The 16,178-nt window shown below is 39.3% G+C and overlaps 1 protein-coding gene across 2 annotated transcripts; it reads right to left on the bottom strand.

The window, feature by feature from the left end:
• Window positions 1-9,340: 9,340 nt before the first annotated feature.
• On the bottom strand, window positions 9,341-11,940 carry LOC126785645 (phosphatidylglycerophosphate phosphatase PTPMT2-like). 2 transcript variants are annotated; one of them, XM_050511264.1, is made up of 7 exons: window positions 11,758-11,940; window positions 11,443-11,645; window positions 10,880-11,002; window positions 10,477-10,570; window positions 10,301-10,383; window positions 10,121-10,210; window positions 9,341-9,964 (listed from the first exon to the last, which is right to left on the bottom strand). In XM_050511264.1, exons 2-7 carry the CDS (start codon window positions 11,629-11,631, stop codon window positions 9,704-9,706), a joined length of 840 nt encoding a protein of 279 aa, XP_050367221.1. In that variant the 5' UTR covers window positions 11,632-11,645; window positions 11,758-11,940; the 3' UTR covers window positions 9,341-9,703. The 2 variants fall into 2 exon arrangements, with proteins under 2 accessions (XP_050367221.1, XP_050367211.1); XM_050511254.1 differs by having other exon boundaries at window positions 11,753-11,939.
• Window positions 11,941-16,178: the final 4,238 nt, after the last annotated feature.

Raw genomic sequence — 16,178 nt, 5'->3', positions numbered from 1 at the left:
TGAAACCCTACCTTCTTTTCAGCTTTATTCTATTCCAGATTCGAGCCTTTTGAGCTGAGTAAAGATGTGCTTATCTTGATGCATGCCATGAGAGAGAGAGAGAGAGAGAGAGAGAGAGAGTACTAACGTGCATGCTATTGATCTATGGGACGTGCATGAATCGAAATAAAGATAATTGAAACCCAACATGGAGGGTATAGCTAGGGCTCTGCAGCTTCATCGTAGTTTCTGAAAGGAATAAAGAGGGAATTGAACCAAGAATGAAAGGACAAGAATAAACTTTAAAGCTTCAAAAATATCCAGCAGCCCCTGCATTATCCTATAAATGAATTCCGATACATAGAGTACGTACGGAAGCATATATCTTCGACTCTTAAATACAAATGTTGTAGAAAGCTTAATTCGCATATATATCCCCTCCTATATACAGTTAAATGAGTTAACGAAGCTATATATACAGGATAAGATGTATACTCTTGCGAATATTATACCGGTCCAATTCGTACATTCGATATACTATAGATCGATCCGTAATCGGAATATTAGCATCTTCGAACGATATGAGTTGCTGTAGACACATGAAATTTAATGAAGTAAATTATCTTCGTTAAATAATTAAATCGACCAAGAGCCCGACAAAATTGCACACGTGGCCAAAAAGTCAACAAAGTTTGCGCGGATCCAAATAAAACTCGTGTCAGCACATAAACGGATGATCGTAATCGAAGCTACGTGATTCCGTTTTGCACCGGAAAATTGAATGTCATTGACGATTCGAAATGGTAATCGGATATTTGATTAAATTAATAAATTCCTTAACGGTCATAATTAAATCAATTATTTTTTTTGTTTAATTTAGTTATGAGAATAACTAATTTTAAATTAATCGGAAAATACATATTGATTTAATTATACAATTAAAGAATTTATTATTTTAGTGTCATTAAAATATTATACAAAATAGAAACTTTGACACTATAAATAGCCCTTTCAACATAAAGAGAGGGAGGGATTTTTGAGACTTGGAGAAGAAGAAGAGAAATCACTCGAGCAAGAATCACTCTCGACAAATCCAACCTCAAGTCCACGAAGAATCGTCAAGCCACCAAATCGCTCGTTCTTCATCAAATCCAAATCCAACCTCAAGTCCACGAAGAATCATCAAGCGGCCAAATCGCTCGTTCTTCATCAAATCCAAATCCAATCCAAACTCAAGTCCACGAAGAATCAGCAAGCGGCCAAATCGCTCGTTCTTCATCAAGTCAAATCCAAATCAAACTCAAATCCTCAAGATCAAGTGCACGTCACCCTTGAGCCAAATCACATACGGAGATAGAATCAGAGGAGTTCACCAAAGATTGTAACCCCGCGCTTGATATTCAATAAATTACATTTATTTGTACACGTGTCTGCATTCTCTTGCTTGTTTTCAGATTCGCGTTCTACAAATTGGCACGCCCAGTGGGACTTTTTTGGCCTCTCATCTCCTTCTCCGAAGAAATCTTCAATCCGTTGGTGCGATGGTTTCCAAGAACAACCAAGCCGTCCTAACGAAGAAATCCAAGTCCACAACCGCGAGGTCAAGCGGAGAGGCCGAGCCGGTCAGGAAGTCCAAACAAACATCATCAAAATCAAAGAGTGAACCGATTGCCCTTGTCACCCGGAGCGTGGCCAGAGCTCAACCCACGACATTTATGGCACTTGCTAGTAAGCCTCGTCAACCAGTCATCACCTTGGAGAGGTTGGGAGCAACAAAGCATGTCTCTCAAAGTAGGAAGAAGCAAGTGTCAAAGGAGAAGATGCCAAATGAGCAATCTCCTCTATCCGTTCATAGTGATGGCCCTATCCTGGAAGACGTTTTCTCTGATGACGAATCAAGCACGGCATCATACCATGGAAGTCCCAAAGAAGATGGCGACAACTTCCATTCTATGACGCATGAGTCCTCTTCTGACAATGTGCAAGTCTTGGTGACGGGGACATCCACAATCGAGGAGCAACTCTCCAATCTGTTGGAGATGGTTGAAAAGCTCACCCGAACGGTTGAAGAAAAGGACGTGCAAATCGCTGAGCTTTATAGCAAGTTGGGAGATCATGATGATGAGAACTCCACCAAGGGGTCGCCTGACAGGAGCAAAGTAAACGGAAAGGGAGAAACGTCCAAGAACAACGACGAATCGCTTGGTTCCTTATCACTCCAACAATTGCAGGACATCATCACCAACTCAATTCGGGCTCAATATGGAGGTCCTTCTCGTGACTCCATCACTTACTCCAAACCTTACACAAAGAGGATTGACAGCTTAAGGATGCCGCGAGGGTATCAGCCACCAAATTTCGAACAATTTGAAGGTAAAGGAAACCCAAAGCAACATGTTGCCCACTTCGTGGAGACTTGCAATAATGCCGGGACAGAAGGCGATCACCTTGTCAAGCAGTTTGTTCGCTCGTTGAAAGGAAATGCCTTCGAGTGGTATACAGACTTAGAGCCGGAGTATGTTGACAGTTGGGACCAAATGGAGCGCGAGTTCCTTAATCGATTCTATAGTACAAGGCGGACGGTGAGCATGATGGAGCTAACTAACACGAAGCAACGGAAGGATGAACCCGCGATCGGCTACATCAATAGATGGCGCACACTTAGCCTTGATTGCAAGGACCGATTGTCAGAGATGTCAGCCGTTGAAATGTGCATCCAAGGCATGCACTTTGATTTGCTATACATCTTGCAAGGAATCAAGCCTCGTTCTTTCGAAGAGTTGGCTACTCGAGCCCACGACATGGAGCTAAGCTTGGCAAGTCATAAAGGAAAGAATGAGTCCCTGGTTGACCAACGAACATATAAAGTTTTCGGAAGCAGATTTGACGAGGTTGTGAAGAAGTCTTCCAAAGAATCAATGGTCATCAATACTGCACCATTTAAAATCTCTACGCGGGATAAGAAGGAGTTCAATAAGGTGGAACCTCCTCGAACCTACGATAGGAGTAAACGCACGTTGAAGGAGATGGAGCGAAAGACGTACCCGTTCCCAGACTCTGATGTGGCAGGCATGTTAAAGGATCTGCTCGAAAACAAGATAATAGATCTTCCGGAGTGCAAGCGTCCAGAAGAAATGAATCGAGTCAACGATCCGATGTATTGCAAATATCATCGCCTCGTTAGTCACCCTATAGAGAAATTCTTTGTTCTCAAGGATTTGATCATGAATCTCGCCAAGCAAGGGAGGATTGAGTTGGACGTTGACGATGTTGCTGAAGTCAGTTGCACTACCGTAACATTCGGGTCGTTCGAGCCAGTTCCACTCTATTTTCACCCAATCAAAGCATCGTCCCATTTTACAAAGGAGGCGCACGAACATAAGGAACGACAAATAAGCAAGAAGAAAACGACTTGTAGTCAAACGGAGAGCAAAGAAATCCGAAGTCTTATCCCGTCGCGCATGAAGAGGCAGTGTGTGTTGGAAGTGAATTCCACGGATAAACTCAAAGTGAAACGACATACCATCATATTCACTGGCCAAAAAGGAGAAACTAACCTCGGTAACGGCGATGAGGATAACATTATCCAAACCTTTTATCATATCACGGTGGCAGAAGCATATGCCGTAGAGGAAGACGATCATGAAGATTTTGAAATTGAAGTAGACGAAGCTCCTCCAGAACTTGAAGACGGGGGGCAAGCCACAAATGCTACACCGTATTCTCTTGTCTATGGTGTCGAAGCCGTGTTACCATTAGAGAAAGAAATTCTGTCGTTGAGAATCGCTTTGCAAGAAGGTCTCACAAATGAGGAAAATGTCAAGTTGCGCCTTCAAGAGTTAGAAGCTTTGGACGAGAAGAGGCTTGATTCACAACAACACTTGGAATGCTACCAAGCTAAGATGTCACACGCCTTCAATAAAGGTGTTCGACCATGGTCATTTCAAGTTGATGATTTAGTTCTTGCTGTTCGAAGACATATCATTATAACGCACAAGTCTGGCTCCAAATTCAAGTCAAAGTGGGATGGTCCTTATGTCGTTAAAGAAGTATACACCAATGGAGCTTACAAAATTGTGGCGGAAGACGGTTTGAGAATCGGTCCCAGCAACGACAAGTTCTTGAAGCAGTACCATGCTTGAAAACGTCAAAGAATGCTCCAAGTCCGCACGAGCATAAACTGCATATGACGCAAAAAAAAAAACAAAAAAAGCATGCTCCAAGTCCGCACGAGCCTAAACTGCACAAGACACACACACAAAAAAAAACAAAGTACGCTCCAAGTCTGCACGAGCCTAAACTGCATAAGACACACACAAAAAAAAAATGCTCCACGCCTGCATGAGCTTAAACTACACAAGGCACCCAAAAAAAAAAACCTTTGAACTACGTGATGACTTGATTCCTTCTTTAGAAGGATACGTAGGCATCTTGAGAAAAAACAATCTTAAGTTCAGTCACATCAAAAAAAAATAAGGGTTTAATTGAAAAAAAAAGAGAAGAAAGGAGCAAAACTTGATCATTCAAGTCTGTCACATCCAGGTCAAACCCTTGAAGCTGCTCCGACGTTCTTCAAAGCTGGCTCTCAGTTATGGAATCTCTCGGATTAGACACTTCTTCTTTGACTTGAAGCTGTTCCGACGTTCTTCAAAGCTGGCTCTCAGTTCTGAAATCTCTCGGATTAGACACTTCTTCTTTGACTTGAAGCTGTTCCGACGTTCTTCAAAGCTGGTTCTCAGTTCTGAAATCTCTCGGATTAAACACTTCTTCTTTAACTTGAAACTGCTCCGACGTTCTTCAAAGCTGGCTCTCAGTTCTGGAATCTCTCGGATTAGACACTTCTTCTTTAACTTGAAGCTGTTCCGACGTTCTTCAAAGCTGGCTCTCAGTTCTGGAATCTCTCGGATTAGACACTTCTTCTTTGACTTGAAGTTGTTCCGACGTTCTTCAAAGCTGGCTCTCAGTTCTGAAATCTCTCGGATTGGACACTTCTTCTTTGATTTGAAGCTGCTCTGACGTTCTTAAAAACCGACTCTCAGTTCTGGAATCTCTCGGATTTGGGCACTTCTTCTGTTCCGGATCAACAAGTTTTGCATCGTGAAGAAAACTCTTGAAAGCCGCATGTTGAATGTGATGCGTAAAGCCTAATCCGCTTTTGTTGACTGCCGTCAAGTCTATGAATTGAGAGCAGTCAAGCGATTAGGTCGTTTACGTGCTTCAAATCCGTCAGAAATCAACGCGTTTCGAAAGAAGTCGAATGGTTAGATTGACCGCGGCGCTCGAATTGTTGTCAAAATCCCACAAAAAAAAGTTCAAAAAAAAAAATTCGGATTCAAATCATTAAAAAAAAAATTCAGATTCAAAAAAAAAATTCGGATTCAAAAAAAAAAAATTTCGGATTCAAAAAAAAAAAAAATCGGATTCAAAAAAAAAATCGGATTCAAAAAAAAAAAAAAAAAAAAAACCGATTGCAAGAAGGCATGACTACACTTGATTAATGAATGATTCAATGATTATCAAACCTCTCACATTTATCTCTCTGCGTCTGAAACAACCAGTACCCTTTTCTCAGAGCCAGCCGCTCAAAAGCATCCACACTACCTTCTCTGTCAGGAGCCAACCAGTCAGGAGCCTCCACACTGCCTCCATCTCTCTCTCTCTCTACAGGTTCCCTCCTCACTCTTATTAATTCTGAGACCGAGATCGAAGCCTCTCGAGGTATGGCAGAGGGATCTTCAATCGAAGGTCCTCAGAGGAAGAGGCTGTTGCAACGCCTTAAAGACCTTCACCAGTAAAACAAGACACTCATGAAGCTTGTTGCAGGTAAAGATAGGTGTATTGAATCATACATGATAGATTTTGAAGAGCTGAATAGTGTGAAACTCAGTGTCCAGAAATTGGAGAAACAAAATTTCAAACTCACCCAAACAAATAGTCAGATGTTGCAAGAGGCTGCTGGAGCTAGCACGTCTGCTACTGCGGCAACTGTGCCTGTGGAAGAGTTTGCTGATGGAAGTGACAAGGATGGTGCCTCAGGGAGGATGAAAACTGACAAAGCTGTTTGTGGATGAAGCTTCTCCAACTCCTTTGTTGAACCAACGATTACATCGGATTAAATAGGACTTGCAGCTCATTAATGTAGAATGCAAAAGCATGCTCAAGTAGACAAACATGTAGCTCATTAATGCAGGCAGAGGAAAAAACTGTCAACACTACTGGGCAAGCATGCAGCTCATTAATGCAGGCAAAAAAAAAAAAAAAAGGGGGGGCCAACACTGATGAGCAATCAATGCAGCTCATTAATGCAGGCAGAAAAAAAGGGCCAACACTACTGAGTAATCAATGCAGCTCATTAATGCAGACAAAAAAAAAACCAACACTGCTGAGCAATAAATGCTAGAGATGGATTGTCAATGATCATCAATAAATGTTCAAGCCATACCGAATCAACACCAAATCAAATAAATCGACGGGAGAGCCAGTAATTTCCCTTTGTGACGAACTAAATCTCGGAAGTCATAAGGAAAGATTACTACAAAATTTGCGGAGCCTCGAAAGCTAGCTCCACAAATTCTCCAAATCAAAAGTACATACTTCAAGCTGCGCTTTCGGCACGTAACGACGACATGTCTGCAGCACGACTTGAAGTGGGGGCATTTGTAGACACATGAAATTTAATGAAGTAAATTATCTTCGTTAAATAATTAAATCGACCAAGAGCCCGACAAAATTGCACACGTGGCCAAAAAGTCAACAAAGTTTGCGCGGATCCAAATAAAACTCGTGTCAGCACATAAACGGATGATCGTAATCGAAGCTACGTGATTCCGTTTTGCACCGGAAAATTGAATGTCATTGACGATTCGAAATGGTAATCGGATATTTGATTAAATTAATAAATTCCTTAACGGTCATAATTAAATCAATTATTTTTTTTGTTTAATTTAGTTATGAGAATAACTAATTTTAAATTAATCGGAAAATACATATTGATTTAATTATACAATTAAAGAATTTATTATTTTAGTGTCATTAAAATATTATACAAAATAGAAACTTTGACACTATAAATAGCCCTTTCAACATAAAGAGAGGGGGGATTTTTGAGACTTGGAGAAGAAGAAGAGAAATCACTCGAGCAAGAATCACTCTCGACAAATCCAACCTCAAGTCCACGAAGAATCGTCAAGCCACCAAATCGCTCGTTCTTCATCAAATCCAAATCCAACCTCAAGTCCACGAAGAATCATCAAGCGGTCAAATCGCTCGTTCTTCATCAAATCCAAATCCAATCCAAACTCAAGTCCACGAAGAATCAGCAAGCGGCCAAATCGCTCGTTCTTCATCAAGTCAAATCCAAATCAAACTCAAATCCTCAAGATCAAGTGCACGTCACCCTTGAGCCAAATCACATACGGAGATAGAATCAGAGGAGTTCACCAAAGATTGTAACCCCGCGCTTGATATTCAATAAATTACATTTATTTGTACACGTGTCTGCATTCTCTTGCTTGTTTTCAGATTCGCGTTCTACAGTTGCGCGCAACTGTAAACCAGCCACTGTTGCAGCGGAGAGAATCAAAATATTATATATGACGACATGGTATAAATAAGTGTACGTAGATGCTTGATTTTGCCATATTTCTGTTAACTCTACTTGATAAAACAAACAAAAAAAAAAGGAAGATCCTAATGAAGCAGAAAGAGGTCGGAAGTGTCTCTATCCACGAACAAGTATGCAATAGAAAATGAAATAAAGGAATGCCATGTCCTGTATCAACTTCATCCTAGCTCTATATATAAAGGTGATACTCAATTTTTTCGCTTTTATGGAAGATTTTGGATGCTTTTCATCTTTATGAGATAGAAGGTAGCTAATACAAACTAGTAGTGAGAGAGAGCACAGAGGGACATACATGTTGTGTTTGCAGAGATTTGGTCCGAAAAAGAAGTTGCACCAAGAATTGTGATTAGTGCGAGGACGAATATAACAACATGCATGCATAGCCTAAAGCCAAACCTAACCTTTTACGGATTCTTCCACAAACCAAACCCTAACCTTGCTGCAGCTTTCGCTTTGCTTTTATTTACTTACACCGCTTTTCATTTTTAATTTCATCGTATATATAGGAAAATTCTAGTATATATCATGTATGTCATGCATCTCATATCTGACGGTTGATATTGTTTTGTGAGTGAGATCAAAAAAATAATATTTGTTGTTAACCGTCAGATGTGAGATATATAACATACATTGATGTATAATAGATTAACCCGTATATATATCACTCATTTAAATTCTAAACCAATGCTATACTTATAAATTGCAATTGCTGATTGCAGCAAATGTAAGATTCTGTTGCGAAGGTAGCTCGTGAGCCAAGGATATGAACAGAAATTAAAGGCATAATCATAACGTACGGTCCCTTCCTTAGTATACAATTTCACCTGTATATTAAATCCTCCATAAATATCTTCACATAATACAAGGACCGACTCATATCAAATGTACCAAATAATAATTTCTCGAATACAGTCGTTGTATTTCAGTGAGCATATTATCATGCCTTCATGGCTTCATGTACGTACTACAGATTAAGTCTACTTTCGTAATAGAAAATCGATTAATAATGCAAATATTAGTTAAAGGGTGACATAGTGAACACTAAAGAACAAACATCTTCCGTACCGATATGCTATATACTACGTCATTTCGTGCCCGAACGAATTTTTTTTTTTTTTGACAACGTGCCCGAACGAACTTGGAAAAGGAGCTTTCTTTGAAAAGCCATTAGTTTAAGGCCACAGATAAGATAGTTTTCTCTTTTGTATACATTTGTGTCGAATTAAGCAAATAATTCTCCCATTGGACAATTATAATATAGATATACCATATAATATTGATGTTTTTTTAATCAAAATATAATATTGATGTTGAAAAGTGATAACTAATATTTGTCCCAATATGCTAATAATATAATTTATCGGAATGATAGGGTTAGATAAGAATGAGAAAATGACACTTTGAACTACCACACTAAGTGTATGATATTAAAAATGGTTTGTCACTATCCATCAGAATCCACGGACGGAGTCATTAGACTTGTCACGACAGAACAGGTAAAGGGTTGAAGTCTAGAAGATCATATGCCTTTTTTAATAGTGTAGTAATACAAGTAGAGAAAAGATTAACATTTTATTGAAGATGTGAAATTGGAATTAACATGAGTTTCAAACTTAAACATGGGATTATCATTTTCGACCCAAACCAAAATATGGGCTTTTAGATGGTCGGTTAGATGGTCGGTCCACTATAGAATAGGAACCAGTTAGGATGTGAATCTTGATTCAAAACCACATCAATGAAACTTCCAACTTCCAAGGTCAAGCAAAATGATGACTGAAATTCCCGCAAATTACATAGTGTGGTTGGTACAAAACTAGGACATTGACAAGCAAAATGACAGCAGGAAAGGAGAAAATTGAGATACAATTATGTACAGAACTGCAATTACATTCCTCAGCCATTGACAGTGTTTGGTATACACGACCTTGACAAACGCCGCCGCTTTGATTTTTTTGTTCTTTTCTTTTCCTTAGTATCTTCATTTACCCTTCTCTCATGAACATGAAGATACTAAAAACCTTGGAACTTTGTAAAACTTCCAAAATTGTTTCCTCTTTTGTACAAACAAACAACTCGTGCCACTTAGAAATGAGGGACTCAGCAAGCGCGTGACTCTGGAACTGGCAGCCGCCTTGTGACTGGTCCACCGGAAACTTTCAAGGATGCGAAAAGGCAGGACAACCGCGCTATCATGGGGCTGGATTTCACCATCTTAGGTACCATTGTCAACTGCTTAACATCAGTATTGTCATAACTGCCATGATACCCTTCAAGATCATCTTTCGTAATAAAAACCGCATCTCCTGAGGGAGAGCACGCAGTGGTAGCTCTACAACATCTGCTGTACTCTTGAACAGCCTGCTTATTTATTAAGATGTAAGCAAAAGCAGAGAATGGAGAGCAAGAGTTTTGTGGGAATGAGATGCAATGATTCAGTTACTGGGACTGACCCAAACAACTAGTGGAAGGATGTTGGAGAATTAAACAAAATGATTAAAATCAAGAAATACGTACCTTCCACTGTGAGGGGGCTAACAGCACACGGGGCCTTCTAGATCGCACATACTCCAGGGCAGCAGATGGGGTCATATTCTTGTATTCCACCTACAGACAAACCAAGTCAATCCATTGATTTTCAAATGGTCTAGAAGAGGTTATGATCACTATAAAGCTGAATTTGTAAGAGCTAGTTACCAAATAACAAAGCACAATGGTAGTGCTCCTTCCCCGACCTGCTTTGCAGTGAACATAAGTAGTTCTACCACTTGATCCGTTCTCTGTATACCAAAATTTCAAATTATTATAACATATGAACAACCCTAGCTAAGACATGACAAACTAGAAGATAAAAGTGGAATAAAATCACTCACTGTGAATGAACTCCACAGCCCTACTGATATCTTCAAACGAGGGCGCAAAGAGATAATCACGTGTGGGGATTACCAAATGCTCAATTCCATGGGCCTGATGCACATCAAACATATCAACCGGATGAGTGCATAATCTAAACAGGGAAAAAGACTTGAATGCAGTATTGTTGTTTGATCGCTTATAGGAAGAAGATATACAAAATCAATTTTTTCTGATATTCTCAACCCTGTGCACTCCATTGGAGGGAAACAAAGATAAAATTTAGCTTTTTAACCCTTAATATTTTCTCAAGAGAAAAATTAGATGCTTTGAATAACTCATTCTTAGCATCCAAACAGAACAAGCAAGAAAATGTATAGCTAACATGCTAATAGAAACTGACAACCAATAGAAGCCACTCACATGATACAGAGACGAAGGAACCAGCGTCTCATAAGATTCATTGAGCGTGATAACACCGCCAACACCAAGCCGCTTCAGGTGAGGCACATCTTTCGGGAAAGGAACTGCGCCGAGGAGCACAAACTAAAACAAAAAAAGCCACTCATCCATTAAACACCATAGAAATACGCAAACTCATGTTCTCAATCTAACTTACATCGAAATACACAACTGCAAAACCAATTTAAACCACGCTGTATATATCTCATTACACAAACTAGGTCATCATAAACTCAATCACAGTGGTCCAACCTAAAATTACATAACAGAGTACACAAGTATCAAACATTCAACATCTCTAAAGATCATAGATAACTCAGAAGTCACTAGACCAAATCACATATCTTCCTACACATCAACTATAACCAAGCAAAACTCACGGCAAAATAATCAAAATAAAAAAAAAACTCATACCAACTTGAATTGGCTCCAAAAAATCAAAAAAATCCAACAACAAACACATGAGAAAAAAAAATCAAAGAACAAGCTTTCAGCACAAAATAAAAAGTCAAAAGGATGAAGACCTGGTCAACTTCATCCCACCATCTGAACTCAGCTTCCATCTTATTCCGAAGCACATTATACAGAAGGGTCGGGTAAAACAGGATCCGAGCACCGGCTCCGACCAGAGCTCTCTTCGCTTCGTGAACCCTTACAATCTGCTTCAATTCGCTCCGATCCAACTCCGGCTCGTCCAATTGCTCGATCCTCATCTCCCTCCAAAGCCCTAACCCACCAAAAAAATCCAATCTTTACAACAAAATCACACAACCCTAATTTCCCAAATCTCCCAAAACAAAAACAAAATCCCCAAAATAACAAAAAGATACGAACTTTACGATCAAGCTGCCGAATTGATTGAACCGCCAAATTGGGTATCGATCGCGTAAGAGCTCTGAGGTTGAAAATCAAGGAGATTGGGAATATTCGAGAGGTGGGCTTGGTTTTCTAAATTTGGGGAGACTGTGAAAAAGGAGAGAGAGAAAGAGTGGTCTAGTGTTAACTTAGATGCCAAGGAATTTGGGGTTTTTGATATAAATTGGTCAAGGAAATTTAGGTAACTGAAAATTGTGATTGTAACAGTTAATATGGGAAATTAAAGAGGGGGTTTTAACTAGGGGAATGTAATTATGGTAATCTAATCCTTGTTTGGAGGTGATTGGTGGATTACATTTTCCTTAATTGTGAGTCAAAATTTTCAGAGAGGTTACCATGAAAATCTTATTTAATATATGTACTTAAATGTGTGTTTTTCACACCCCGGATAATTTAATAATAAATACAAAAAGAGGGGGAAAATGGATATGTTTGGCTTGACTAATGTCTAAATGTCTATTCCCCTCCATCTGCCAAAGGAAGAAAATTTTCTTAACTATATTTGTGCGCTGAGATTAGATTGATGTGTGTTGTTTGCGGTCATGGGTAGGAATTTAGAGTATGCACTTCCAAAACAGGCAGTGAGAGACTGACTGAGAGGAAGCTTCAAAATTAGAAGGAGAAGGAAGGGTAGCTCATGGTTTGGTACAGCCTCTTGTTTTTTTGGAACCTGGTCCCCAATTTCTCTTAAAAAGGATCAAACAGTCTAAAAAAGTTGGTTTCAGAAATGACCCAAAAGAGGTCTCACATGGAATCATGGATGGCCTTTAGCTTCGACAAGAACTAGCAATTCAAAATTGAACTAAGAAAACTTAGCTTTAAGTTAAGGATGACACCCCCTTTTGTTCCTAGAATCACTTTGGTGTATCTATCTGCCATGTCGTTGGGTTGATCTTTGAGTTGTTATCACCAAGACATCAACCATATATGGTTTCTATATATTAACTCCAGTCCATTCACCTCTATAGTTTTACTCTTCACTCGATTGCCTTTATTCATTTGATATTTGCGTGGATGGTTTAGCACCAACATAAAATCGAAAGATATCAAACTCTATTACAAAATTTTGAGTACAATCACATAAGCTAGGCATGTGAACTTGTGAAGTACTCAAGGTAGCGATGCTTTTGATGGTAGGAGGACCAAGTGGTGGAGTGGAAAATGAAGCATTTGGCACTTGGATTTGTTGTTGATGACAGTGACAAGGTCCCAGTGACAAATATGTAGCTGTTCATGATTCTAGTATTGATGTGCTTCCCATTCAACTTAATCCTCTTCCTCTTGGACTTAATTGGTAAGATGAATATGCTATTGGAACAGCTGCCCTGATGTTCCCTATCTTCAAGAACCTAGTTTAACAACTAGCAATGCCATTTTGATTGCGTGATTGGACTAGGTTGCTGGGGTCATTTCCTCAATTATTAGTTGAAACAGTATCAGATCATTTATTATTGCACCAATTCACCTCTGCAGACCTAGCAAGATTACAAGACCTGTCATATTGGGCTACAATCTTCTTGGGTTATGATAGGTTAATCCAAAGACTAAAATATCGGCCAGATTGGAAACATCGACACTCCAAAAAACAGAAATGTTTTGACGATACATTGATTTTTCATAAAATATCGAAAAACAATAATTGAGTGTAAAAAAAGTATATATAAATAAAATGTAGGTAATATTACAAAACTGGGGTTAGCAGTCTAGGTAATATAAATAAGTGGTTGCAATATGACACACCAGTTCATGGGTTCGACTCCCAGCACAGATTATTATTTTTATTGAATCAAGGAATAATTGCAGAATATTTTAAAAATCTCTAAAACATCGTCAAAGATTTTTGTAAAATATTCTGAATTTTATGAAAAAAATTGAGAATTTTGCACGAAATTTTAATTGGAAAGTGTCAAAAATATCCACATCAAGAAAAAATGAAAATATCACCGATTTTTTGGCGATATTTTCGATTTTTTAGTCTTTTGACATAGTTATAAAAAACAGGCTAGGCCGCCGCCAATCCACTGTTCCGATTTTTGCATAATCGGCAGTCTAGGCATTTTTTTTGTCAAAAATGCCACCTAGGCAACCTAGGCGGTTCTAGGCATATTCAAGGCGGGTTCTAAACGGTTTTATCTATATTTTCAGTATTTTTTATTTAGAACTATTAAAATATCTATTTTAATTTTTATATGCTATATAAAAAGAAAAAATAATTAAAAAATACAAACCGCCTTGTTCACGCCTAGTCCCCCTACTAGTCCTCTAGGTGCTAGTCTCTAACAATCCGCATGACTAACGCTTTGCGTTTTTTAGAACCTTGTCCATGGGTTGATCAAATTTCTAAACCCAATTCTTTCCAAAACCTTATATCTCCTCCAATAGAAAGATCACATGATCTATTGCTATCAAGGGAAACTTTATAGAATTATTGAGTGCAATAGTCAATAGTGTGTTCCAGACTTCCAGTCCATAAATGTATAGTCTGTAATCACTGGATATGGATGTAGGAGAACACAGAAGGAATTGGCATTAACTTCTATTAGAATAGCTCTCACCAACTAGAACACAAGCAGAAGCACATGAAATACATGCAAGTATTTTGGTGTAGTTCATAATTGTTCATGTACATTAATGGTCTAAAACAAAGAAAATGCATAGGGCTTTGTATTACATTACTTTTTTTTGGTAATTTGAACTTTCATTAAAAACCAGAGGACCAAAGCAAAACAGAAAAAGAAAAACATTAAGGAGGAGGAGCAGCTGCATCGAACAAGAGAATACGCATTAGGGAGGAGGGGGGATTGGAAACCCAATCTTCAGTACACATCTTGCGTAAGGCTTTCGAGGCGACCCAATTGGCCGTTTTGTTTGCCTTTCTACTGGACCAATTCCAATTAACTCGTTGGAAGCGATGGAGACGCTTGCGGGTTCTAGAGAGCATTGCAGACGTCGTCCAGTCAACCAACGACATAGGATTCTTTAAAGCAGAGATTAGGGAGAGAGAATCAGACTCCACAATTATGGAGGGAAGAGAGATGGACAAAGCTAGATATATGCCCAAGTCAATTGCCTTTGCTTCAACAATTAGAGAAGAGGAAGCAAAATCCAAAATCGCAGCACCGTTGACCACCACACCATTAGCATCTCGAATAACAGCTGCAAGGCCACAAAATTGAGTGGATTCATTCCAAGCCGCATCTGTGTTAATTTTGAAAGAGCCCAACACCGGAGCCACCCAACCTCTATTAGAGGCCTCCGTCTCCAAATTAACTGAATGCAAAGGAGGGGATAAGTTCACAGGAATGGCAAGAAATTCACCTGCAGCAGCACATGCAAGAGATGCAGTCGTGATAGGATTTGGTTGAGAATGATAAAAAATAACAGAGCATCTACCCTTCCAAACATACCATAATTGAAAAACTAAGAGAGTTTCCTCCATAGATTTTGCCTTGAAAAAGGAGGGATCACCGTTGAAAATGTCCTCTAACCATCTAGGGAAAGATGAAAATCGTTGATGGGAGACCGAGTAACAAACCAAGATATGGATACCCAAGGACATAGGAAAAGAGAGTGTTCAATAGTTTCCTCATACTGCTCACAAAGAGGACAAGTAGCATCTCTGGCAAGGTGACATCTAAATCGGTTATTATTGGTGGCCAGAGCATTTGACGCCGACCGCCAAACAAAGTTCTTAATTCTCGGGGGAGCATGAAGATTCCAAATCCAGTTCCATACTTTCTTGGAGATGATGTGAGAGCTACTGGCATAAGTGGTGGAGGGAGGGAGATGAAAGTGTACAACTGATTTGTATCCAGATTTAACAGAATATAATCCGTAAGTTGAATGTTTCCAAACCAAGACATCATTGTCATCCGAGGAGCCAAACGAAGTTGCTTTAATTGCATTGACCACATTAATAGGAAGAAAATGCTCAATATAATTGAGAACCCAAGTCTCAGAAAATCTATTAATCAAAGAACAAACAGGGGTGAACTACGAAACTTGCGGGCGGAAGGAGACCAAATTCCCCATAGGAAAATTATGAATCCAATTGTCATTCCAAAAATCCACATTCGTCCCAGCTCCAATCTTCCACGAGAGGCCCAATTTAAGTAGCTTCCTACCTTCTAATAAGCTGGCCCAAGCCCAAGAAGGAGAGGACCCTCTAGTTGCCTCCAAAAAACTCTTATGCGAAAAATAACGGTCTTTCAAAACACAAGCCCAAAGAGTCTCAGGGTTACAGATAAGCCTCCAACATTGTTTTGCAAGCATAACATCATTAAAATCAGCAATATTACGAAAATTCATTCCACCCTCATATTTTAGAGCACACAAACTCATCCAGCTTTTCCAATAAATGCCATTTGAGGAAGAAGAACCCCAC

The sequence above is a fragment of the Argentina anserina genome, chromosome 1 (genome assembly GCF_933775445.1).
Source record: "Argentina anserina chromosome 1, drPotAnse1.1, whole genome shotgun sequence".
Classification (NCBI taxonomy): domain Eukaryota; kingdom Viridiplantae; phylum Streptophyta; class Magnoliopsida; order Rosales; family Rosaceae; genus Argentina; species Argentina anserina.
This window is presented reverse-complemented; position numbering and strand designations above follow the sequence as displayed.

Bases quoted from the DNA above. Each gene is read 5' to 3' on its own strand.
- LOC126785645 (XM_050511264.1), bottom strand. From the start codon at position 11,631: ATGAGGATCGAGCAATTGGACGAGCCGGAGTTGGATCGGAGCGAATTG. The intron at 10,571-10,879 runs GTGAGTGGCTTC...GATGTGCATCAG, and splicing joins TTCCTTCGTCTCTGTATCAT to GCCCATGGAATTGAGCATTT. The intron at 9,965-10,120 runs GTACGTATTTCT...ATAAATAAGCAG, and splicing joins TAGCCCCCTCACAGTGGAAG to GCTGTTCAAGAGTACAGCAG.